This window comes from Agelaius tricolor, unplaced genomic scaffold (assembly GCF_023055355.1).
Source record: "Agelaius tricolor isolate 1412-34295 unplaced genomic scaffold, bAgeTri1.0.p SCAF_1, whole genome shotgun sequence".
NCBI classification, from domain to species: Eukaryota; Metazoa; Chordata; class Aves; order Passeriformes; family Icteridae; genus Agelaius; species Agelaius tricolor.
The window spans coordinates 70,526,459-70,539,310 of NW_027269261.1; the positions used below are offsets into that span (position 1 = coordinate 70,526,459).

Consider the following 12,852-nt stretch of genomic DNA (forward strand, 5'->3'; position numbering starts at 1 on the left):
GACCTGCTGCAAACTTCGGCTTCCTCAATTTTGAATCAAATCTCTTTTTTCTCCCCTTTTTTTTCCTAAATTCTCCACAACCAGAACTGAAGAAACCCCAAAATTCATCTGTGGCCCTGGCATTGCCACATTGCTGCCTTGCTCAGGGTTTGTGGGATGCGGTGTCCTCTACAGGCCTTCTCCACAGCCCATCTCCTGGCTGAGCACTGCAAGGCTCTTGCTAAGAGTGAGAAGATGTGCAAGAACCAGAGCAAATCCTTGCACTGACAGAGAAAGGACTGTGCACACCAACAACTCCATCAGAGCGGGGCAGCTTTGCAGGTGGACTGAAAGGAGGCTGCCTGGGCAGCCTTGTTGTCCCTCACAGAGAGCGGATCACAGCATGTATCCTGAGGTGCTCCGTACACACAGGAAACAGGAAAACATTCTCCAGGTTCACCACTGTTGCTCACCTACCACAAAGCTTCCCCTTGAACATCTAACTGTGAAACAGTGAATGAAAACACAATTAAAGATGAAAGGGGCAAATTATGCACTGTAAAGTCAAAGGACATGGACTCCTTCTTTCTGTCCTTCACCTGGAAAATAAGAAAGCTGGAAGTAAGCTGCAAACTGAATGAATGCCTCATTTAACCTCACCACTGAGATGCTCTACATACTATTCTGAAGTTAATAGAACACTTTCAATAATTTATAGCTAACCTTTTATCCTACTACATTTTGAAATTTACTCCCTTATACTAATAAATAAACAAAGGAGAAAGGGCACTTCGTGTGGCACCTGCCCTATGAGTCAGGGAATACGTATGTGTGAGCAGGCAGAGGTATGGGCAGGATCCTGAAGAATCACAAAAGAATGACAGAAACAATGATTACAAGCCCCCAGCTGTGGAAAAGAAGCAACAGAAAAAACCACATCAATCTTGAAAAAAAACTAATCTGAAGAAGCTAACATTTGAAAAACACCTAAGTCAGAACCTAAATCTACAGATATACTCTTGGAGGAGTCCAAAAGAAAAAGATGTTTTTTCCTCCTCCCCCATCCAGGGAGGGGGGAGGAGGAAAACTGTTATTGCATACTTAAAACATTAAGTAGGCCAGGACATTCCTGAGACCAGGATCCCACCAATATATAATTCCTCCATTTGATACCTTTTTTTGGCCAAGAAATACAATTTTACAAAAAAGCAAACCCAAACAACTTTGCTAGTGTTGCTAAGCCACAGCAGCAGCACAACTCTGATTCTGTCCAGATCTGTCCCACACACCTGATCCCAAGTGAGTGCTCTGATCTTGCAAAGACACTCTTCCTCCTCCCCCAGAGCAACTCTGCTCCACTGACTGCAGAGCCTCTCGCCCCATCCCTGTGTAACACAGCTTGGGTACACGTGGCATCGGCTGCAAGAGGGAATCCATCTGTTGCGACTTCAAAGAAGACAAGTTAGAGCTCTGTGATTCCTAAAAACCACAAATATTCCACCTTGGTTTGCCTGATTTGTCATTAACATTTCTCATGCCTAAATTAAGAAGGGCGCTGAACACCAGATGCATGCCGACAGTGTTGCAGTCGAGCAGCTTTTATAGCTTAGCCTCATTTCCTTCCACACCTCCACGTTTCTTGGTTGTGCCTGTTGCATACCAACACACAGCAAGCCATCACAAGCCAAATTACTATTATTAGTGAGCACTAACTATTAAGGGTTCAGTGCAAACTCCAATAAAACTAAGGAACCAATTATTTTACCACATCTATGGGGCACTGACCTGTTTGCCCGTTTTCCCTGTTCTCAAAGATCCTTCAGCCTGGTACCCAACTCTGTGATGAAGCCTGTTTAGCACCAGTGAAGTTCCCCACATTCAGACTGACAACGTTCTGAGCTGAGATGAGGGAATCAAAGTTAAAATCCAGCCCATCGGCATCCATGAGTTCACTGCGGATAATGGACTCCATGTCACACTCCAAGCTCCCATTGAAAATGTCCAGGTCCAAGTCACTGGGGAACTTCTCGTGTCCCATGACCGGGAGGTTCACGCTAGAGGAGTACAAAGAGGAGCCTGACAGCGGGTCAGAAAGTGTTTGCATAGACTGATTGACAGGTGACTGCTGATGTTTGGTGGATCCCAAGCTGTTGGAGTCACTCAAGCCTATGTTACTGATGGAATTGGACAAGGCACGGCTGCCACTAAGAGAGGAGTTGTGGGACTGGTGCTGGTGATGGGACAGGTTCTGATTGACCAGACCGCCCTGGCTGGACTGCGCGGCAAACGACATCATGGGGTCGTTGCGGAGCATTATATTCCTGCGGGAATTCTGGGCGGACACAGCTGTGCTGGCTTGTGACATGAGTGGGTCAGACTGTGTCATCATGACATCGCTGTGACTAAGCGCATCAGAGGTGAGGAGATCCTGCAGCGTCTGGTTGTTGTAATGAGAAATGGAAGAGAAGGTGGCCTGCTTGTTCTCCTGAATCGTCTGCATGGGCGACTGGCGGAGGGAATTCAGGGACGACGGCCCAAACACAGCGTTGTTGAAACTACTTGACGGGGAGCCCAGCCCTGAACCTTTGGAACCATAAGGAAAACTGGAGCTTCTCTGCATTATCCCTCCTGTGGGTGACTGCTGGGAAGGAGGGAGTGTTATATTGTCCAAGAGATCATCCATGAGGTTATCAGTCAGTCCATCATTCAAGTTCATTGTCCCAGCCATATCAGTCAACCTAGGCAACTCCACAGTGCACGGTTTGTTTACCGACGGGGACAAGCTCGATGGACTACTGTACAGCATGGGAGAAAGTGGAGCATCATCATCTTGAACATCATCGAGCTCGGTGCTTGCCAAAATTGGTGACAAGCGGCCACTGATCGTACTGGCGTTTGAATTTGTACGGGAGCGAAAATCTGTCCATGCATCCAGCTCGTCGCTGCTGCGGGAGGTGGGACTCCCTGGCCACTTGGAGACCTGGGAAGGGCTGTCCTCACTTGTCTCCTGGGCTGTCTGCAGGGCTGCCTTTTTCTTCGCTGCCCGCCCTCTGCTCTTGGTGTACTTGTTGCTGTTGTCCATTGACACAGCGCGCCTCCGGGGCGCCTTGCCGCCTTTTCCACCATCTGGATTGATCATCCACCAAGAGCTTTTCCCGGTGCCTTCATTCTGCACCCTGACGAATCGGCTGTGGAGTGACAAGTTGTGCCGGATTGAATTCTGCAGGAAAGGAACAAAACAAAGCGTCAAGACCAGCACCCCACTTCTTTTACAACCCAAATCTCAATCATTAAACCAACATCCCATGATAACAGCAACATGAATAAAATCATTGGACCCTCCTGGACATCTCTGTGAATTTCTCAGGTGCTGGATATGGGAGGGCTGGAGTGTGACTGTGGCATGGCAGCATCGTGCTGTAAAGCAAGCCCCAAGCTTGCACTAGTTGTGCATTCCTTGTGCTCATCTCCATACCCCTAAAAGCTTCATCCTAAGAAAAGGTGACATTGCTAAGAGAGTGACATTCCTGCTAGAAAGGAGCTAAATGTTTCTCCCTTACTTTTTACTCAGGACAAACTATTACTATCAGTAATCTTGCCATCAGTTCCTTGAAATAAAAACTGCAAAGGCACAACAAAAATCTGGCTGCAGGGGTAGTCACACTTATCGCAGCCTCTGCAAATGTCTTTTTAATTCTTCATCGGCACGTGTGCTGTATATTTGTTATAATAATTCCTGAGAACACTGCAAGTGCTGTTGCTCCTCTCCCACAGGCACTCTGTGCATGACTAAGCTGTACTTTCTCTCTTGATTAGAGGCACCAGAATTATGCCCATACGGCAGTAGCTGGCCAGCTGTCCCCTCGCTATAGTATCCTCACCGTCTTCAAAACATGATGTGACACAGTGTGCAACGATATCCCTGTCCCCGTAAGCTGCTGGATGCAGAGCTGTATGAAGCTGCTGTACAGAGCCGGATGCTCCGTGCTGTACAGGATGCTATGGAATACAGGGCTCTCAGGGGAGCCTGCACACAGCCTGCTCTTGCACCCTACCTGCTCGCACTAGTCAGCAGCATCAAACTGCCCAAACACCACGTTGGCCCAAACTGGTGATAACCACCTCAGAATCAGAAAGAGCCTGAGAAAACCAGCCCACCCACCCCCAGAGAAATGGCACCAGATTTAAACCAAAATAACTGAGATGAAAATCCCACTCCACTCATCCTACTGATCTTGTGCTTAAAATATGGAAAGGAAAAGCAAATAGTATTTGTTAGTGTGAATGCTTCCAGGTTTGGTAAACCAACATTTTTTTCCCATGTGGAAATCCAAAAGATTTTTGGAGCAATCCCATATTCCTTTGAGAAAGCCCTTGTGCTATTCCTCTAAGCTTAAAGAGTGTAGAGTTCTTTTTTCTTAAATTTTGGCAATTAGCAAGTGTATCTATGAAAAGAATAAGAGTATATTTGTCCTATCAACATCTTTTAAAAACACATAGTCAGCAAGACCATAACACAATCAAACCATTCAGAACAAGTGCCCTTCGTTTACAAAACACTGAAGAAACTCCAGATTTAAATGGGCAAAGAATGAATCAATCGACAAATCATTCACCACAATATTTGCATCCTTAGGAAACATGGATGCTTGACATAAATAAACTGGAGATACATATAAAGAAGTACAGCCCAGCTGTTTTTTAAGAACAATTCTTTTCAGTATAAAATGCCTTTCTTTCCTCACTGTTTTGTGGTTTCTGTCAGATTGTGAAATGGAAAACACGCCTGAAGTTCTCGCACGCAGACAGCAGACGTGGTTGTGATTATCACTTAATGAAAAGAGAAATCATATGGACCACGCTTCAAAACAGCAACTGTTATGTTTTAAACAATTTACACAAAGCAACTGATCGGACTTTGCTGACATGCTCAAGAGAAGTTTGGGTCAGTGCCTCAGCTATAAACATTTCCATTTCTGAGCGACTATCATGCCATCAAAATATGGTGGATTGAGTTGCATCATAATAATTCTTCAGCCTAAGGAGGGGAAAAGCTTTTTATTGTTTAACTGATGGCATTTTAACAATATTTTGAGTCTGGCAACAGTCTAACTTCTAATAACTAGGTACCATTCCTTACTTTTTGAGGTTTCTCCCTGTAAAACTGGCTGGAGAACCGATTTTTTTGTTTTAAATAACCTTTCTTGATATTCCAGCTTGTACTGCATCTCTGCAGGTAGCTCTCACCCTCAGTCCCTGTAACTTCCATGGACAACCACTTGTGAGAACATCTTTATGGGGATTTTTCCATGCAAAGTCCAGGCCAGGCTTCAAAAGCCACAGGAGCTATGCTGTTCCCCACCTAAAAATGCTGGGTGAAAGAATACATGGCATCATGACTCTTGCTAATGAAAAATAAATCTCAGAGAGGAGAAACACCTGAGGTGGCATGTGCAGCGTGCCACGCACAGCTTCAGATATAAAAAAACTCATCCAAAGTGCCAGCAGCTAACAGTTTTCAGTCTATAGTATTCTCATAAAGGGGCTTATTTCTGCTGCTGGTATCCGTAGTATGAAAGTATTTGGCTTAAAACCATGAAAAATCCTAAATGGTAAAATTGTGAGACTGAGGCACCTTTCAGGATGAGGACTCCTGCATCTGTTGATATGTATATGCACATGTGTAATTTTCTTATTATATCTTTTTGCTCAGTATCGGTTTTACTCAAATAATAAAAGAATGTAATAATCCTTCTGCATTGAAAATTGGTAGTTATAAAAAATCCAAGCAGTTTGTTTTCCTTTACATTAAGCACTATGCCACTTATAATCCTGCTTCTGTTTTTCTTTGCTTTTCTTCTGCAGGAAGATTTTCTTAAGCATAATTGTGGGCTAATTTATTTTTGTGTACCCCATCTCCACCCTCTGTTCAAACACTGCCTTAAAACCCACTACTTTCACGTAACCTCCCCCACTAACCTCTTCAGCAACAGTATCTGAGTTTTTGGTTTCTCCTTCTGTTGGGTGCCCTGCCAAATCAAATCAGAGCTGGATCCTATTATCCTTTCTCATGCAAGTTTTGCTACAGAAGCCACCAGGATTGACAACTCACATCAGTGAAGGCTGTTGCACTGTGCTACCAGGTGGCAATCTGGATGAAAATAACTGTATTTTCTACCTGTTTTCTAAGCTGTCAAAAAATATTCCTATCTGCTTAAAAGACAGGAAAGTATATGGGGACAATCACTGCTCACAACTACGGGCATTACTAATATGTGACCATGCAACAAACCACAAAGGAGGTGGGGAAGCAAAGAAAATACAGTTTATCATTTGAACCCACTGCTGATGAAATTAATGGGGATTTGTCTTTGACTTATGTGGGAGATGAATTAGGCCATGATGATGGAAACTTAACACATTTTTCCATGCCAAAATGCAATGAGAAACTTTAAAAGATCCATAAAGGAACTTCCATCATCTGTCCTGGAGACCATATGTAGATGGGAGAGATGCTAGCCAGGCTGCAGACAGCTCAGATACCACCGATGGGTACAACATATGGGCTGTACTCGAGCAGAGCAAAAAAGAAATATGATGAGCTCCTCCCTTTATTAGTGTTGCTATTTATACCAGACTTGAAGAATGTCGTGTGCTCTACTGAAAGCCAGAGGACTGAGGTTCCTGCAGATAACATCTAGAGCATCATGTACTGCCCTGAGGCCAAACCAGCTGGGTTGAAGTCCCCTTTGAAAGTGGTCCTGCAAGAAGAGGGACTGTCCCTGGAGACAAGGAAGACTCAGGGCAGAACTGGTGTGAGCAGAGGGTGGTGCAGTGCCACAGGCAAGCAGTGCTGCTGTCCTCCCTTGGCTTAGGCTGATGGCACCAGGAGAAGGGGTGAGCTGGGGGCCAGAGCAGCCAGGCCAGCAACACCAGGGCTTATGCCACTTCCCCCAAACTCAGGGACATGCTCTCAATTTCAACAAATGTTGATCCACTGCACTGTGTTTTATTTGGTTAGTACTCCTTGAGGGATCCAGCTACATTTTGCTCTCAGGAAAATCCCCCGAGATCAGCTGGCATGTCCTAATTACACGAGTCTCTCTCAATATTTTGATAAGACTGCAAACGGGCAAGCTGACAGAGAGGACACTCAAACATTTCCAAAGTGCCGTATCCCTAATCTGATACAAACAACTGAATGAGTCTCCCAAGGAGGCTGGGACTGTGTGTTATTTCAACACTCAGACTTGGTCAGACAACAGCAGCAAATGCTTGAGCTTTTAAAATGGAGAAAATTCCCCCTCCCTGTGCCCATTTCAGCCTCTTCCAAGCAGTGTTTACCTTGTGGAGCCTGTCCACTAACTCAGACACCAGCTGCAAGCGCTTCCACTGCAGCACAGAGTCTTTTTTGTCTGGAAGCAACATGTGGTATCAATTTATCATCCTCGACAACGCAACATGGAATCCACTCTCCTTAAAAATAAAATGAGAGTTGTGTAACTTAACTCTTAAAAGTCCCTGCTTTTTTTTTTTTTTTTTTTGAAAAAGCCTGAAGATTAGCAAGATGAGGTGCAGCTGGTGGCTGATGAGTCCAAGTTACACACTGGTCTTTCTTTCAGTGTTTTGTAGTGAGTAGCAAATTTGAAATTTCAGATATGGGCTCCTAAACTGTAAAGTTAGAGCTAAAAATCAAAAGCAGTAGTTTAAAAAGTGGGATATTAAGACATGGTGGGAGAAAAACAAACACTATCTGCAGACCAATAAATGCTGCTAATGCTCACTTGGGAGAATTACACTTTATTTTATCCTGTATTAACATATATAATGTTTTTACTTCACCACATGAAGCTGTCTGGTAGCCATGCAGCAGAGAAAGGCATCAGATGTAATACCACTGAAAAGAAGCCATGAAAATAACTCTAGCTTAACTGAACAGAGGGAGTCCAGCTCCTCCAAGGCTCTGCTTGCTCACTTGAATTTCAGTTTTCAGCTTATGTCATCTTGCTCAAAATGTTGTCACGCAGCTCTCGTTTGGGATGAACACCTCTAGAGACAGCTTCCACCAAAAAATTATTTTCTTTAAGAAAACCCTACTTTTTTGCATTCAGTGGTTGATGAAACCAGAGTCTGTTAGTAATTCAATGCATTTTGCCCACCTGTTCAGACCAGTGTCTGTGCCTTCTCATGAAGTAACTCAAAACTTACTTCAACTATCAGTCTTCACAGAATCATAGAATCACAGGATATGCTGACTTGGAAGGGACACATCAGAATCATCAAGTCCAACAGCCAGCCCTGCCCAGGACACCCCAAGAGTCACATCACGTGTCTGAGAGCACTGTCTGAACACTTGAACTCAGACAAGTGATGCTGTGACCAGTTACCTGGGGAGCCCAACCACCCTCAAGATGAAAATCCTTTTCCTGATATTTAACTAACCCTCCCCTGGCACAGCTTCATGCCATTCTCTTGGGTCTTGCCACTGGTCACCACAAAGAAGAGATCAGTGTCTGCCCCTCCTCTCACAAGGATGCTGCAGACTGCAAGGAGTTCTTCCCTCAGTCTCTTTTTTCTCCAGGCTAAACAGACCAAGTGACCTCGGTGCTCCTCATATGGCTTCTCCTCAAGGCCCTTCTCCATCCTTGTGGCCCTCCTTTGGACACTCTCCAATAGCTCAGTTTTGTACTGTGGTGCTCAAAACTGCACACAGGATGAAAGGCGATGCTGCATCAGTGCAGAGCACAGTGGGACAATCACATTTCACATATTTTACATTTTGTTTGCTTTAAAGTCCCCACGGAGATTCAGTTGCAAGTAAACAAGAAAACAGATGCAGTGGCTGAAGCTGCCAATTGTGTGAATGTACATAGGAATTCCTGGTGAAAGGGATTTGCAAGCCGAGGGAAGCTGATCTTTAGAAAGTACCAATCTAGTGGTTCCATACAGTCCCTTGCTGCCTAACTGCATAAGGCTGCAGTGCTACATGTCTCAAAGAACTTTGAAGTCCCAAAGTGGCCTCAGAATTTCTTCCTCTTTCCCATGAGCTTTTGCAAAACAGAAAAATGTATATAATTTAACAAAGTAGTGAGGGTGCTCTGCAGATACAGAAAAATCAAGAACTAAAATATAAATAGAGTTCTCCCACAATATCTATCAGCCATGTTGTCCTGATATACCTCTTTTCCATATAAAACAAGTATTATGTGTTCCAGATTGTTATATTTTCCCTAAAGTACGGAAACTGCAGGGACAAAAAAAGCATTAAGAAAATTACACACAGAAAAAGAAATCTTTTCTGACACCCAAAGTGGTTTTGATGTCTGATGTTTGGTATCATCTGCACATTCCCAAGGCAGCTCCCAAAAATCCCACCAGCTGTTCAGCAGAAGCAGGCAGCCAGCACACACCAGAGTCCTGCAGGGTACAGCCCTTCACACCCAGGTGGCGAAGGCACCATCCTCACACTCCTGCATATGTGGGGTGACACAGGCTCAGTCCTACCCAAGCACGCCCTCCTTCAGGAAAATGGAAAAAAAAATATCCCACAGATTTAAGAAAGTCAGCTTTGCATCTGAAGGGTGGTTCTGTGGTTTCCCCTCCTCATCCACTCTTCAAAGGAGTTTTCTGACCTTGGTGGTAGGGGAAGAACACCAGAAGATGCCTCTGCTATGATCAGCTCTGCCTGCACCTCTGGCCATTGTCCCCCACCCCAGAAGAGCAGAGCCTTGAGAGATTTAAGCTCCTTGGGAGACCAGTGAGTCAGGAAAAGGTTTATCCCCCAAAATGTGCTCGAACAGGAGAGCAGCACATGGATCTGCCTCCTGTGTCCCGCACACGCGGCACTGCACTGTGCCAAATTCCAACAGGAGAAAGTGATTAGCAGAGGGAAAACAAACCCTCCCCGACACGCACACCACGCTCCCCCAGCTGCGCTGGCCACCAGGGCAGGCAGCCAGCCACTTGCCCATCACGGGGCTTTGTGCCCTCCTCTTCCAAAAGGAAAGCATCTCAAAGCATGGACCTATGGGAATTGAGTCATGACTTGAAAGTTTTTCCTAAAAAAAAAAAACAGTAAGAAAAGTTAAAAAAATTAATTCTAGTTAAAACAACCACTGCTTCACTCTTTGCAAACAGTGATATTGCAAATTGCTACGCTGACGTAAATAAAACTTAGCTGAAAATATACACTGCCTGGAAATTGCCTCAGAGCACCACGCTTCCAGTTAGCAGAAAAATCTCCAGTTATTTTACAGTCAGACTTGCTCTGACCACATGAGGACTCTAATAAATAACATTTGTTTTGCTGTGAGTAGAGCATGCTGGTTGTCATTTACACTGGCTGTTGGGAGACAGGAAGCAGAGTGCAAGGAAAACGCTGATATTTTAACACAGCTGTGGACCAGGAAAGTCAGGCTCTCCAGCAACCCCCCCTCAGTGTCAGGAGCCAGGTACCTCAGCACCCTTTGCCATAGGAAGTCCCCTAAAAAATAAAATGTTATCCTCTGCATGCTGTGGCAATGCTTTTCCACATTAGAATAGGATTTGGGAATCAGGAGGCAGGCACTGCCACTGAGGTTGCTAGGGCACCTTGTCAAGAGACACCTTTTTCAGTCCCTTCCACCCACTTCATATTGCGGCTGCCCAAAACTCAAAACCACAGCTGATTTAAATAAAAGGATTTAAGTTAATTAAGAGCAAGAATTTACCGCGAGGGATTGCTCTTGTAAGGTGAAATCCCAAGGGAACTCATCACAAGCTTGACTGGGACATGAACAGAGTCAGCAAGAAAATGGGAGATGTTGCCCTTATTGAACTTAAGCCCAAGGAGCTGCATACAAAAAGGCTGCAATGGACTGTCAGGGCTGGGTCTTTGCAGAGACAGAGCAAAACAGTTGTAATTTCTGTTCAGGAGTGGTATCACCAGCAGGTAACATCTTTCTTTTCTCCTATTGTTTTTCAATGGCAAGCCCTAGCATTTCAAGTGTTTCCACTGTAGGAACTTTGGAAATAACACCATGCTTTATTTGTGGAGCTTCTTCAGCACAGCATCACTGCACTTCTCCACCACACCAGAGAGCCCCCAGAGAAGTGCAAGCACACAGGAGTAATCAACCTGAACACTGTACATAACAGTAACACCCACAAAAACAGCTACTCCTGTCAGCACAGCCCCAATCCACCCCTGCTGAAGCTACTGAAGAGTCCTCCCAAACCTCAGCGGTCACCCAGTTAGACCTTAATGAAAACAATGCAATTTTACTGCAAGGCAGACTTTCATCATGAAGGCTTTGGGTTTGTATTGCTAGAAAGAAGATCTAGGGATAAAAAAAAAAAGCTTCTGTTTTTCATTTCTTAGATGCAAAGATCTACGCATCATTGTGGAAGCCAGAGTGCTCAATTCTATTTTTACTCATTCTCAGCATATGGCTGTTACTATACATTGACTATTTAGAAACACGTATGGGCGTTCTTTCATGCCTTTATAAATAAATGTGAGTGATGCTACTGCTTATAATAATTCACTAAAAATAGTAGCTTCCCATGGAAGATCATAAAAGCCTCTCACTGCTGAATCACCTATTATAAATCTTCATTTTTTGAAATCTTTTGCAGTCATGGGTTGATTTTTTTAACACTTTCTATGAAATGCAAGTAAACCAGCAACAACTCCCACCACACAGTGGCAGGGGAAGAAAAAAATCTGTGTGGACACAGCATTCCAGGGTTCTGGAAGCCAAGCTCAAGGCTGCCCTGCACGCAGCTCTGCGAAGTGCTAGCTCTGAAATGATAGATTGCTAAACACCCGGCCGGGATTAATTGGAAGTGTTGAGCTGCACACACTAAATTGTGAATCTGGTGACAGTAACAGCAAACATGTGACTGATGAGAGGAATAGATCTGATGCACTGTCGCCTGACTGAGTTTGATCAGGCCTCAGCAAGCCCTTCAGAAGCCAGCAAAGGCACCTGAGACCTTCTCACGAGAAAGCCCACAAGCAACCTCCAAACCAGCCCCCAGCATTTCTGCTCTGTCAGCTAATCTGCAACAGGACCCCTCTCCTGTGCTATTTTAAGCACATAATTACTTTCTTATTGAACCAGAAGATACTATCTGATTTTTTAAAAAAACAACAGTGTTTTAAAATATGATGTGCTTCAGTGGCAGCTGAGGTGGCAAAGGGAATGGTCCTGTTGCACAGACCTGAGCTCTGGTGGAAGCTGGGGATGCATCTAAGCATGGCTCTCAGTGGGTCTGACCCACTGACTTTTAAAGGCAAAAACCCCTTGGGAGCCTCCCAAAGGGCAGCTGGTGTGGGAACACACAGCTGTGACTGCAGTTACTGCAGCACTGCTGTGGACAGGGTGTGAATTAGGAGACAAGGGATAAGTGAACAGAACAACTTGAAAAACAGGTATCTCCTTCATGACTCCAGACTGGATAGCTACCAGTAAATACCTGAGCACTCTTCAAAATGTAATGGCAGCTGTAAAATATTAATGCCTTTTGAAAGTAGAAAGTGATCAGTTTTCCTTCTGATGTATTCTGTTGTGCATTCTGCTTTTGTCCTGAGAATAACACATGGGTCCTCTCCAGCCTCTTGGTTACACAGATTCCTGTATTTTCCCCTCACTGGCATTGGGGAACATATTTTAAACACTGCACTTAAGAGTGTATTTGAAGAATCCTACAGATTTGCTTTCTGTATACATAAACACAGCTCATGCTGTGCCAGATGACATGGGTGGACAAAAATACCCATTTCCACACTGTTTTTACAAGAACAGTAGCAAGGTGGGTTTACTCCAGCAGTCTTTCCCCAGCCCATTCTTTGATCTGACTTCTACTGATGCATTGCATCAGGGCACTCAG

At 44.6% G+C, this 12,852-nt stretch overlaps 1 protein-coding gene across 2 annotated transcripts in view; it reads right to left on the minus strand.

Annotated features, from left to right (window-relative positions):
- FOXO3 (forkhead box O3) overlaps window positions 1-12,852 on the minus strand; it is an 87,561-nt gene that overhangs the window by 12,794 nt on the left and 61,915 nt on the right. Inside the window, exons 1-2 of one of the 2 annotated variants that reach the window (XM_071439107.1) lie at window positions 7,324-7,615; window positions 1,765-3,199 (exon numbers count right to left, since the gene is read on the minus strand). In XM_071439107.1, the coding sequence (XP_071295208.1) occupies window positions 1,799-3,199; window positions 7,324-7,407 (1,485 nt within the window). In that variant the 5' untranslated portion in view covers window positions 7,408-7,615 and the 3' untranslated portion in view covers window positions 1,765-1,798. Of the gene's footprint in view, window positions 1-1,764; window positions 3,200-7,323; window positions 7,616-12,852 lie in introns of those variants that run through there. The other variant, XM_071439099.1, reaches the window with a different exon arrangement.